Source organism: Anolis carolinensis, chromosome 1, assembly GCF_035594765.1.
Source record: "Anolis carolinensis isolate JA03-04 chromosome 1, rAnoCar3.1.pri, whole genome shotgun sequence".
Lineage (NCBI taxonomy): Eukaryota > Metazoa > Chordata > Lepidosauria > Squamata > Dactyloidae > Anolis > Anolis carolinensis.
In genome coordinates this window covers 20,836,634-20,849,943 of record NC_085841.1, presented here as the reverse complement: position 1 = coordinate 20,849,943, position 13,310 = coordinate 20,836,634, and the positions used below count along the sequence as shown (strand labels likewise).

Here is a 13,310-nt window from a genome sequence, read left to right as displayed (position 1 = left end):
TTGCTAGTTGCTTCTGGTGTGAGAGAATTGGCTATCTACAGAGATGTTGCCGAGGGAACACCCGGATGTGTTACCATCCTGCTGGGAGGTGTCTCCCATGTTCCCACAAGCTAGAGCTGACAGATAGGAGCTCACCCCGTTTTGTAGATTTGAACCGGCAACCTTCAGGTCAGCAACCCAACCTTCAGATCCGCAGTTCAGTCAGCACAAGGGTTTAACCTGTTGTACCATTGCACCACTGTGGCTCCAGAGCCTTCTGGATGTTTTGGACGGCGACCTCTATTATTCCCAGCCAGCAGAACAAAGGCTATGGGGATATTAGGTATTGCTGTTCCACATAATTGGGATAATAAATGAATCTACATATAGTGTATCCCCCCACACACTATACATTAGAATAATTTGGGGCTAATTTTTTCTTTATATTCTCAAAAGGCAACCCAGTGGTATGAAGAAACAACCGAAGAACCCATGGCACCCACTCTTCTCCCTGAACTTCATTTGTTGAAGCAGGTATATATTGAATTTCGATTAGAGGCTGCAGGTGTAAATTAAGTAGTTTATTGAAAAGAAATACTTGACATGGGGTTGAATAAGCATCTGCTAATTAATGAAAATCACAGTGAGTTTTCTAATCCTTCCTTTGTTGCTTCTTTCTAGTGAATAGGAACAATTGATTTCAGACAATTCGGATAATTTTAAGCAGCACGGAACCAGCTTTAAAATTACTCCTTGCTAATTAAGTTTTGCTCTACTTTATATATTTGCACAATGTTTTAAATTAAACTCATTCTAATCTTTGCTCATGGGTGATGGTACTGGTATGAACCACCTGTTTAATAGGCTCTGTGTGTGCTACATTTAGCATATCTTCTTGCAAACTAGAGCATAAATATGACAGGGTTAATCTATGGGGGTAAGAGGAAGTGGTGACAACTGGGAATATTTTTGGCTGGTTTGTTCCTCTTCTGTAGCTGATTTCTCTTCATGGTTTGTGTGAAGTTGCAGTAGGATAGAAATAGCTGCATAGGAGACAAATGCATCTTTCTTTATATAGAGTACCAACATAAAAATATTCTGTTTATTTACTTACTTGCTTTCTATTTATTAATCCCGATTTAAAATTTTAATTCATAATATTTATTTCTCATGTCAGAAGCAAACCGAGGGTACAAGTTGTAATGGATTCACAAACATAGAGATTTTTTTAAAGAGAAAAAAACCTTGGAATTAATACTAAATGTCTTTTGCCCAGTAGCTGGCCACTTGAAGTGCCTCTGATGTTGCTGTTAGAAGGTCCTCCATTGTGAATGTAGCAGGGCTTAAAATGCATTGCAGTAGGTGGTCTGTGGTTTGCTCTTCTCCATAGTCACATGTTGTGGACTCCACTTTGTAGCTCCATTTTTTAAGGTTGGCTCTGCATCTTGTGCCAGAGTGCAGTCTGTTCAGCACCTTCCAAGTTGCCCTGTCTTCTGTGTGCCCAGGGGGGAGTCTCTCATCCGGTGTCAGCCACTGATTAAGGTTCTGGGTTTTAGCCTGCCACTTTTGGACTCTTGCTTGCTGAGGTGTTCCTGCAAGTATCTCTGTAGATCTTAGAAAACTATTTCTTGATTTAAGGCATTGGCATGCTGGCTGATATCCGAACAGGGGATAGGGCGGAGATGTCAATGCCTTGGTCCTTTCATTGTTGGCTGCTACTTCCCGGCAGATGTCAGGTGGTGCAGTGCTGGCTAAACAGTAAAATTTCTCCAGTGGTGTAGGATGTAGATATCCTGTGATAATGCGGCATGTCTCATTAAGATCCACAGCCACTGTTTTAACGTGGTGATATGTGTTCCACACTGGGCATGTGTATCCAGCAGCAGAGTAGCAAAGTGCAAGGGCAGATGTCTTCACGGTGTCAGGTTGTGATCCCCAGGTTGTGCCAGTCAGCTTTCATATGATGTTATTTCTAGCGCCCGCTTTTTGCTTGGTAGTAAAGCAGTGCTTCTTGTAAGTCAGAGCACGGTCCAGGGTAATTCCCAAGTATTTTGGTGTGCTCCAATGCTCCAGTGGGATTCCTTCCCAGGTAATCCTCAGAGCTCGAGATGCTTGTCTGTGCACGTCTGTGTTTTAGATGGATTAGGGATGGTTTTCCCTGTAATAGGCAGTAAGACCACCTAAAGCTTTGGAGAGCTTCTGTTCAAGCATTTCAAAGCTCCCTGCTTGGGCAGTGATGGCACGATCGTCAGCATAGATGAAACTCTCTGTCCCTTCTGGCAGTGGCTGGTCATTTGTGTAAATGTTAAATATTGATGGAGCAAGCAGGCTCCACTGAGGCAGGCTGTTCTTCTGTTTTCGCCATCTGCTTCTCTGGCCCTGGAATTCAACAAAAAGCTGTTTTGTAATAGATTTCCTATGAAGTGGGTGAGGTGTAGTCCTTTGTGATATTATAAGTTTTTCTCAGGAGAAGGCGATGGTTTACAGTGTCATAAGCTGCTGACAGGTCTATGAAGACAGCTCCTGTAATTCATAATGAAGATAGGTTCAAGTGGCTTCAATTCCCCTTATATTTGAGGAAAGTATTTCTGAACATGTACAGATGAGAGTGAATCTTTTTTTCCCCATAGCAAACTTGTGGGGCACAGATTTAGACATCCCCTGGCCAGGAGAGTGAAGTTGTCTGTGCTCAGTGCTTTTGCAGGAGATTGGATGGTGATTGCTGGAAGTGGGTTTGAAAAAAAGAGTAGCATTACACTATGTAACATGATTTTTGTTCCTGTGTTATAAATGTAATTTCCTAATTGGTTTTATCATAAAAACATGGGAAAAGTTTATTTAACTGCAGACATCCTGCAGCACATTTTTGCTCTAGTTTTTCAATAAATATCTCATAGAATCTCAATGAATTCAACATAGTTTGTGGCAGCCACAAAAATGAAGTTCCTAGAGTATATAACTACTGTACTTTCAAAGGAAGTACCACACAACTAAACAGGGATAACATTTTCAAACCAGGAATGGAAAACTTTTCAAATTTTGTTACATAATGTTATCTGTGGTTCCTTGGAATATTACCCATGATGTATAATTTTATGTATAACTGACATATTTTTACATTTCCAGATCAGGGTGAAAGGTCCCCGATACTGGGAACTACTGATTGATTTAAGCAAGGGGACACACCATTTAAAGTAAGTTGATCCTAGTCCACACTGTTGTATTGCTCAAGAGGAACTCTGGAGATCAAACTGAAGCCATACCTGGCATTGTTGCTATAAAACCTTGCTTTTCTTCATAGTCTCTGTGCCTCATTAAGCTACCTGAGTAGCTGAGAACCATCTAGATCTGGTCCAGCATCTTTCTGCAAGAGAGGAACCTCCTTTTGCTGTATCAGTTCTATTAGTATTCTTCCAATCTTTTTCAGACCTTTCTGTCTGTTCGCTGTTTTCTGGAAGATTCTCTCTCTCAATTCTATCAAGCTTCTGTTCCTTTTATATATAATTTCTTCAACTCATAGATAGTTCTCTTTTTTCTTTTGTAAAAGAAATGGTATAGTTGTGGTTGTGCCTGTTTGTGTGTTTATGGACATTAAGGCGCCTCAAGAAAGACACTATTAAGGAAATCTCAAGCCCCCTTCCTCAAATGTTCATTTGTCTTCCTTTCCTGGCTCTCAATTAATTTATAACCCTCTATCAAAAAACTTGTCTTCAGCATGTAGTCTCAGAGAACCTAATCCAGATACATTGCTAGCACGAAGCAGGTCTAGATCCGTTTTATATCCAAATGAGATATGTGTGTATACTTCCTTGGGTTCAATGATGAAACAAGGACGGAATATTCCATGTACCTCCTCCTTCTCATCCTTAAAGCAGTGAGAAGCATTTTGTAACATTTACAACCATGTAACACTGTCCTGCAGAAATACCAGACAAAAATTATGTGACTGTCTGCAGTTTGTTAACCTGAAAAATATGTTAATACTCCCCCCCCCCCGACCCCATCTTCCCTTTTTCCCCAGATCAATTCTTTCAAAAGATGGTGTCCTGTATGTAAAATTGAGAGCTGGGCAGCTTTCATACAAGGAGGATCCAATGGGTTGGCGGAGCCTGCTAGCTCAGACGGTCACTCACCGGAATGCAGATGCCCGTGCTTTTAAGGTAGCCCTTGCTCTCCTGTTGCATGAAGACCTTAGAAGTGCTTATGTCCTACCTTGCAGTAATGCTACCATGCATGATAGCAAAAATGGTGTCTCGTAATGTGTGCTTATTGGTGGTACTTTGCCACAAAACTGTCTTTAGAAAACCGAGTGATAATTGAGAAAAAGGGTGAGGTTGTTGTTATCAGCATCCGTTTTTCAATGCATATTAGACCTTTTTAATAATTATGGTTCTGTGTCAGAGAAATACAAGCAATTGTTGTCAAACTTAAATATCCTTGTACAACTAGTATATAGTTCATATATATACATAACTGTTGCACTCTAGCACGGGAACACCCTTTTTACCCAACACCACAGCAGAGTCCAGTGCTCCAATAAAAGAATGTTTATTAAAAATAATATAAAAAGAAAAAGGCAAAATACAAAAGTGTCAGTAAAGATATAAAATGCATTTCTCAAAAGAAGCCAGAGATCAGTAACAGTAATCCAAAAATGCCAGGTTAGAACACAAAACCAAGGACTCTAAAAGCATAACATTAATCCAAAGATATATCCATGAACATGAAGACAGGAACTTCTTCAAAGATACATAGACATCAACAGGAACATGAAACAGGAACCTTGACAATACATGAACCAAGAACTTGGAATCATTAATAGGAGATTGATCTACTTTATCAACGTTGTCTCCTCTGAAAGGCGTGAAATCAAACCGTTTAATTTAAGCCCTCCAAGATGCCCATGATATAATGTCTAAGACATCTGGACCTCAAGGTCTTATCTCAAATCCTCTGAGAATATCTACTTTGCCGGCTTTTCACACCCTGCATTCTCAGTTCTCATCTGTTCTCCCTTGTAAACTTCCCGTCTTCCCAAGGCCTTTTCTCAAGGGAACTGGTACTTTCATTTTCCCCTGTTGCCTGGGAATGAGCTGAAGAATCCAAAACATCAGCCTTGTCTGCCTGCAGTTCCCTCTGAACACTCACAGACTCCTCATTTTGGAACCCACCATTCCCTTCATCCTCTGAACATTCAGAAAAATCCTCTGATGCTTGCTAGACTACAACATTAACATATACATGCATTCTCAAACAGTTCTAAAATGCAACAAAACTCTGGTTATTTTACAATTATAAAATGAAATTCTAATCAGTATTATTCCTTTAAAAAAGACAGGGGGGTTGTTGTGATTTTGCTCTTTGTATTGTCCTTTATGTGGACTCTAAAGACATGTTAAATCAGGTTTTGTGTGATTTATCATGTTATAAACCTATTATACTATTCCACAAATAATAATTTGTTCTTATTCTTTTGGATAGGCTTACTAGGTTAATTTATGCTTTTGTTTTTTTCTCACGGGATTTTATTGCGTTGACATTTTAATGTTTTTATTTTTGATTGGTTGTTTTGTGCTATTTTTTTTTTTTACTGAAAAACTGTTTTGAAATCTCCTAAATTAAATAATAAGTAAAATCAAGAGCAGAATGTTTTGTTAAGTCACTATTTCTGTTCCTGGAGTTTTATTATTGCAGTTTCCTACAATGACAAATAATTTGATTGAAAATGCTCATTTATTTTCAGCCAGAAGCAATTTCAGCTTTTACATCTGATCCTGCACTGCTTTCATTTGCTGACTACTTTTGTAAACCAGCTGCAAATATGGGGCAGGTAAGCTGTCAGGCATAAAAACCACCTGAAAAGAGAGTGGACTGTGCTGTGATAGCCTGAAACTAAATTTTATAGTGGTTTGGTGCTCTTCTAAATAGGTATAAAGGAAAAAATGATCTGAAATGTTGGAAGAAATTAATACACAATAGCATATAATTTTTCATTTTAAAATAATATATATGTGACAAGATGCATGCTAGTTATATTCCAGAAGGGTGGATGAATGGATCAATCAGGTGTGAACAACACACTGCTCTCGAATGTCATGTGATTTGTACAGTTTTGTTATTTAAAAGATAGACGTACAGGTTTGAAATCCTTTATCTAAAATGGCTGGGGTCAGAAGTGTTTTAGATTTTTTTTTGTAATTGAAGCAGTGCAATAATGATAACGAATTAATGTGATTGACAAATGGACAGGCCTTGGATTATTATTTGAATTTGCGTGATTTTAATTGATGTTTTAATAATTGATGTTTTTAATTGTTTGGGTTTTAATTGTATTTGTTTATTTTTGGACTTATATGTTGTTGGCATCAAATTGTTGCTTCTTGTAAGGCCATCCTGAGTCCCCTTTGGAATGAGAAGAGTGGGGTCCAAATGTGGGAAATAAATAAATTTTGAATTTTTTCAGATTTTGGAATAGCTGTATTGACATATATCTAGATAGTGAGATATCTTCGAGATGGGACCCAAATCTAAACACAAAATTCATTTATTTATTTTTTTTGCATACATGCAATACACATAACCTGAAGCAATTGTACAAATTATTTTAAATAATACTATATATGAAACAAAGTTTGTGTGCATTTTGAACCATCAAAAAGGAAAAATGTCACTACCTCAACCAAGATAGAGGTAGTGCTGGGCTTCCCTTGGCCACTGGTTGGCCATGTATTCATAGAGTGCTAGACTTAACAGGGATTGACAGAAATTGGACCTTTTGGGTTGCCTTATGTTCTCAGAAACTACTTTTTTGCAGCCACTGTATTACATTGTATTAGATTTGAAGATTACGAGAAGTGACTTTAGTGTAAAGAGTCTGCATAACATATAGGCTGCACTAAGTGGGTAATAGTTGATTATGATGAACATTAGAAAGTCCCTAATCCTGCTTTGGCATGGATTATTTGCTTAAAAGAAAGGAACAATGTCTTGATAAAAAGAGCAGAATTAGGGGCTTTCTAATGTTCATCATAATTTTAGCTGGCAATTGTTTCCACTCAAGTTTAACAAAAATGTAAGTACGGCAATACAATAAATAACATGCATGATATGCTCTTTACGATTTATCCTCATTTTTTTAGAAGCAGGAAATGTTTGGCCTCTTCTCATCTATCCTATATGAGTGTGTGACTCAAGAGAATCCTGAGATGCTTCCAGCATACATAGCCATTGATCAGGTGAAGAACCCTGCATTTCCCCTCCTCAATAAGGATGCTTGTGGATGTGACCGTTTACTTTCCAATTGCATTGCGCTATTAAACAACACCTTCACAGTGTATTTGTCATAGTAAAAAATACATTTCAAAAATATTATTTCAAATAATATTTTGTAAGGTTTGCTTCTAAGGCTGAGTTTACATAAACAGTTTTTAATAGGAAATGTTATCTTTCAGTGACATTTTTCTATCTTTTTTCCCCATGAATTGATAATGTGTGTCCAATTGTAGTTATCTTGTTTCAACTGTAGTTTGCAAAAATTGATCATAAAGACAAACTCAAAGCTTAAGTCGTTTAGTAACCCTGTTTTTACGTATAGTTTAGATTTATTTATTGTATCAGAAGCAAACTGAGGGTACAGTTGTAATGTATTTAAAAAACACAAAGTTAAAAACTTGGCATTATACCAAATGTCCTTTGACCAGAAGTTGGCCACTTGGATTGACCCTGGTGTTGCTATCAGAAGATCCTCCATTGTGCATGTGGCAGGGCTCAGACTGCATTGTAATAAGTGGTCTGTGGTTTGCTCTTCTCCACACTTGCATGAAAACTGGGTGACTTGGAAGGCACTGAACAGACTGCTGTGGCACCACGAGATGCAGAGCCAACCTTAAGAAATGGGGCCACAAAGACTGTTTAGATGAGGCCATATATGACAGAGTGAAAAAGCCGCAACCTTTCCAATATGGACTGCAACTCCTATCTTCGTTTGGTATTAAATATGCCAGTTTGAGCTGATGGGAGTGTTAACCTAACAATATCTGGAAATCCACTGGTTACCCATTGTTGATACACAAGGATTTTATAGAATAACTCTTTATAGGTACGGAATTTGTTCAGTCTGGTGCCATCCAGATATATTTGACAGTCATGCTAGCTGAGGATCCCAGTTACCACATGGTGAAGAATCTTTCTGTGTTCCTTTGCTGATAATTCTATATCTTTTCCCTTTTTTACCAGGCTGTGAGAAGATTAGAAAAAAGAGAAATGACTGAGACCTTTGATTTGTGGCAGATAAAACTGGTTCTAGAGTTTTTTAATTCTAGAAGTCACCAGGAAAGGATGAGAAAAACATCACACCCAGGGTTCTTCATGAACTCAGAGTTCTTACCAGTTATGAAATGTTCCATTGATAATACTTTGGACCAATGGCTGCAAGGTAAAAGCAAAAAGTGTTTTGTTGTCTGGCAAGTTTAGCACTGTTGAATAATGTGAGCCAAGAGCATGAATGCCTTGCTCCAAATAAATCTTGCATTTACCTTTCCATTGTGCATGCAATACCAAAAAGGTTTAAAATCAAACATGCATTCCAATCCCAACATAATTTGAACATCTTCTTTAATACCTAAATGTGTATAATATTACTTAATTTTTATTTTATTTTATATCTCATCACTGCCCCCAGAACTGAGATTCAAGGCAATTTACAAAAATAAAATGCATACAGATTCTGTGTAACCCTTCCACTTAAAGATTGCCATGATCTGATCTTACCTGTATTGTATTTTGCAGCTGGAGGTGATGTCTGCCTGCACTCCTATTTAAGTGGACAGCCTACTGATGAATCTCAACTGAGCATGTTGGCCTGCTTCCTCATATACCATTCTGTCCCAACTCCAGGACAGCTGTTAGCTGGGGGCTTGGAAGGTAAAAAAAATATTGTAACACTGTTTTAAGATGCTAGGAACAAAAACCTGGGACTTTGTGCAAGTATTCTACCACTGAACTAAAGCTCTTTAGTAATAAAATAGTTGCATTAAGTGTTGTGGTTTGAACATTGGACTAAGTCTCTGGAGACTGGGCTCAGATTCCTGCTCAGCCACAAAAACCCACTAGGCAATCCTTGGCAAGCCACATACTCCCAGTCCCAGAAACCCCTTGATATAGTTGCCTTAAGGTTGACATAGGTGAGAAATACCTTGAAGGCACACAATTGTGTTATTTGCTAACACAAAACAGATGGACTGTTGCTTTCAGTAGGACAGAGATAGGAGTCTTGTAATCCTCTAGATCAGAGCTTTCCAAACCTTTCATATTGGTGACACATTTTCTTGACATGTGACACAGTTATCCAGTTTTACTAGCAAACCAACTCCTTATAAGAGATATAGACACATACATAAATTTAAATGTATGGGGACTCAACACATCTCATGAAAACCTTTCATTTATATATTTAAATATATATAATTTATTGCTTATTTCGCATAGACTCAGAGATTTCCCCTTACGTTCGGGTGACACAGAAACATGTTTGTAACAGTAACACAGAGTTTGGAAATCTCTGCTCTAGATATTCTTGTAGTTGAAGTTCCAGTAGCCCCAGCCAACCTAGCCAATGATGAGGAATGCTGGGAGCTGTAGTCCTCCATGTGGAGGGCCACTTCATTTCCACCCATGTGGTAGAGGTGTATATGGTAGCAGGTACAAAATGTTGACACTTGGGTAGCATATCTCTTCCTCAACATATAAGTAAGAAACAAAACTGTTCTTAACCAGAATTTATACTTGGGAGATAACCAAAGAATATATACTTCCCAAATACAGTGTTTCATATGACGTTCTGTTTGGAAATGCTTATTTGCTCTTTTTATTCTTCTAGGTAGAAGAAGTTTCTCTGAATTGCTGTTAAAATTCAAACCGCTGAAAATGCCAGTCCGTGCGCTATTAAGACTTGCCCCTTTGCTCCTGGGAAATCCTCAGTCCATGGTATCATGACAGACAGTACCAGCATCCTGACAAGACTAAGTGACCAAACCAGTATCAGCCCAGTATTTGATAATGAGGGAAAGAGAGCATGAATGAAATCAGTGTTGCTTTCAAATTCACCAAGTTACATCATAATGAAATTTCATTCCTTTTTTATGTTTACAGAACGAAGAAGAGAGGTTTATATATTGTTGGGCAGTCAATGTGCCTGTGAAAATTAATACATTTACTTTTTTGTAAATAAAGCTTGTTTGCCAAAAAAGGGGGAAAACTTTTTATACATTTGGAAATAAACCACTTAAAAGCATTTTGATAGCTCTGTTGAAAACAGCTACTTGAACGAATGGAGTTTGGTTAATCATTTGTTAATTTAACAAAATTATGACAACTGTAAAAGGAGTGGATAGCCCTAGTTCAAAATTTCAAAGTAGAGGAGAAAAACCACAGGTCAAAGTTTGCTTGCTGCAAACAAGCAAAATATTCTGCAGAGTGTACAGAATATGCTATTTTTATTTATTTATTTTTATTTATTTATTTATGCTTTTTTTAACATTTTCTGCATTTTTAGAGCAGATAGAACAGTAGAAAAAAATATCTGGGAAGAGAGAATTTCCTTTCTCTATCAGGGTTGCTTTGTATCCATTACTTAGTGAAGTTGGTCCAATATAATGCTCAATAAGTACTTTCTCAAGATATATATTTTTTCCATACAGAACACTTTCAGGATGGAAATAAATGTTCCAAAAGCCTAGGGATACAGCTGGAAAACACAATCTAATGCTGACATCCATGCCTCCACCACAGCTGTTTGATTGCTGGATTGTTGTGCGGGCTGTATGGCCATGGTCCAGAAGCATTCTTTGCTGATGTTTCGCCTGCATCTATGGCAGGCATACTCAGAGGTTGTGAGGTCAGTTGGAAACTAGGCAAGGGAGGTTCAAATGTCTGTGGAAGGTCCAGGGTGGGAGAAAGAACTCTTGTCTATTGAAGGCAAGTGTGAATGTTGCAATTGGCTACATTGATTAGCATTGAAAAGCTTTGCCGCTTCACAGTCTGCCTGATTTCTGCCTGGAATAATCCTTTGTTGGGGAGTGTTAGCTGGCCCTGATTGTTTCAGGTCTGGAATTCCCCTGTTTTCAAAGTCTTGGTCTTTATTTAAAACGGGAATTCCAGACCTGAAACAATCAGGGCCAGCTAACACCTTCCAACAAAGGATTCCCCCAGGCAGGAACAGCCAGGCCTTGTAGCTGCAAGGCTTTTCCAATGCTAATCATGGTGATTAATTGCAACATTCACACTTGCCTCCAACAGAAGAGTTCTTTCTCCCATCGTGGACCTTCCACAGATATATAAAATTCCCTTGTCTGGTTTCCAACAGACCTCACAACCTCTGAGGATGCCTGCCATAGATGCAGGCAAATGTCAGGAGGGAATGCTTCTACAACATGGCCATACAGCCTAGAAAACTCACAGCAACCCAGTGATTCCAGCCATGAAAGCCTTCAACAACACATATTTGATTGGTATTTATCTCTCAATGTGATTTATTTTAAAACATTTATGTCTCAGTTTATTTTCAAGGAATAGCTTATCAACTAAAAACATTTTTGTGAGAAGTGCCAATACTTAACATTAAAAAAACAAAAATGCCAGTACAAAACTATCAATACAGCATCCATTAAAACATTTTAAATACATATAACTAAAGAAAAATAGCCTATATTCCCTTAGTGTTGTGCATGAAGTTGCTGCAGTTTAGAGGAATAGAACTGCTGTGGTCTAAAACCCGGGAAGGAAAATGTAAAAATATACACTCAAAAGGAGAACCTCCTCTAGATATTGTTTAGTAATCATAAAATGAGGAAATACTACTAAATTTTTCATTAAGTTATTACAGGGAGATATATATGTAAGCAAAGCATCCATATCTGATACATATTTTAAAAAGGCATGTGTAACCAAGTCATTCTGCTACTGAGAAAACTCCTGAAATGATATTGTGGACATTTAACAGAGTTGTGAAGAAGTTTATCTCAATACATCTGGGAGATTTTATTTAGTCATATATCTCAAAAGTCTGAGTACACAGAATAATATTAAACAGAAGAACAGAGCATTTTTCCCAACTAAAGAGTTTTTCGAGGTCACTGCCATAGCCCCATAATACTCAATGTGTCAGAATCTCAAGGACTATTGGAGAGAAATTAGTTACTTCCATGTTTGAAGGTGTTTTGGTTCTTCAAAGGATGCCCTCCCCCAGCTTTTACATGAGTAATTCTGATCTCTAATTGGTCATTTTCACACACCTTTTCATAGAGGGGAGAATTGGGGCGAGTTGGGGACCCCGTGAGTAGAAATAAAGTGAACAAAGGTAACACTATGAACGGAAAATAATGACACAGATGCCTTACACAAATTCAACAGAAAGGAGGAAACCATAAAAATGGGGCCAAGCTGTGGCGCAAGCTGGTTAGCAGCCAGCTGCAATAGATCACTCTGACTAAGAGGTCATGAGTTCAAGGTCAGCCTGTGTCGGGAGGAGTACCCGACAGTTAAAATAAAAAATAGCCCCTGCTTGTTGTTGACCTAAGCAACCCGAAAGATAGTTGCATCTATCAGGTAGGAAATTTAGGTACCACTTATATGTGGGGAGGCTAATTTACGACACTATAAAAATCATCCAGCCCCCGTTGGAATGAGGAAGTTGCCGTCGCAGTGGATGATGAAGCAACTGCTCCCCCGTGGCCGGAATCAAGCATACCCTCAGGAAGCTGGAAGCTGGAGAAGGTTTAAATTGCCTCTGCGTCTGTCTTTGTCTCTGTTCTATGTTCATATGTGTACAATGTGATCCGCCCTGAGTCCCCTTCGGGGTGAGAAGGGCGGAATATAAATTCGGTAGAGTCTCGCTTATTCAGGCCTCGCTTATTCAAGCCTCTGGATTATCCAAGCCATTTTTGTAGTCAATGTTTTCAATATATCGTGATATTTTGGTGCTAAATTCGTAAATACAGTAATTACAACATAACATTCCTGCATATTAAACTACTTTTTCTGTCAAATTTGTTGTATATCATGATGTCTTGGTGCTTAATTTGTAAAATCATAACCTAATTTGATGTTTAATAGGCTTTCCCTTAATCCCGCCTTATTATCCAAGATATTTTCTTATCCAAGCTTCTGCCGGCCTGTTTAGCTTGGATAAGTGAGACTCTATTGTACTGTAAATAAAGGTTTCCCCTGACGTTAAGTCCAGTTGTGTCCAACTCTGGGGGTTGGTGCTCATCTTCATTTCTAAGTCGAAGAGCCGGCGTTGTCTGTAGACACCTCCAAGGTCATGTGGCCGGCAT

The 13,310-nt window shown here is 38.3% G+C and overlaps 1 protein-coding gene across 4 annotated transcripts in view; it reads left to right on the top strand.

The window, feature by feature from the left end:
* The window catches only part of anapc1 (anaphase promoting complex subunit 1), a 57,407-nt gene extending 47,137 nt beyond the window's left edge, over positions 1 to 10,270 (top strand). For all 4 annotated transcript variants that reach the window (XM_062970751.1, XM_062970747.1, XM_008120089.3 and 1 more), the window contains exons 41-48: positions 436 to 513; positions 3,106 to 3,173; positions 4,001 to 4,139; positions 5,723 to 5,809; positions 7,119 to 7,214; positions 8,215 to 8,413; positions 8,767 to 8,901; positions 9,857 to 10,270. In XM_062970751.1, the coding sequence (XP_062826821.1) occupies positions 436 to 513; positions 3,106 to 3,173; positions 4,001 to 4,139; positions 5,723 to 5,809; positions 7,119 to 7,214; positions 8,215 to 8,413; positions 8,767 to 8,901; positions 9,857 to 9,972 (918 nt within the window). In that variant the 3' untranslated portion in view covers positions 9,973 to 10,270. The remainder of the gene's footprint in view (positions 1 to 435; positions 514 to 3,105; positions 3,174 to 4,000; positions 4,140 to 5,722; positions 5,810 to 7,118; positions 7,215 to 8,214; positions 8,414 to 8,766; positions 8,902 to 9,856) is intronic.
* The last annotated feature ends 3,040 nt before the right edge of the window (positions 10,271 to 13,310 follow it).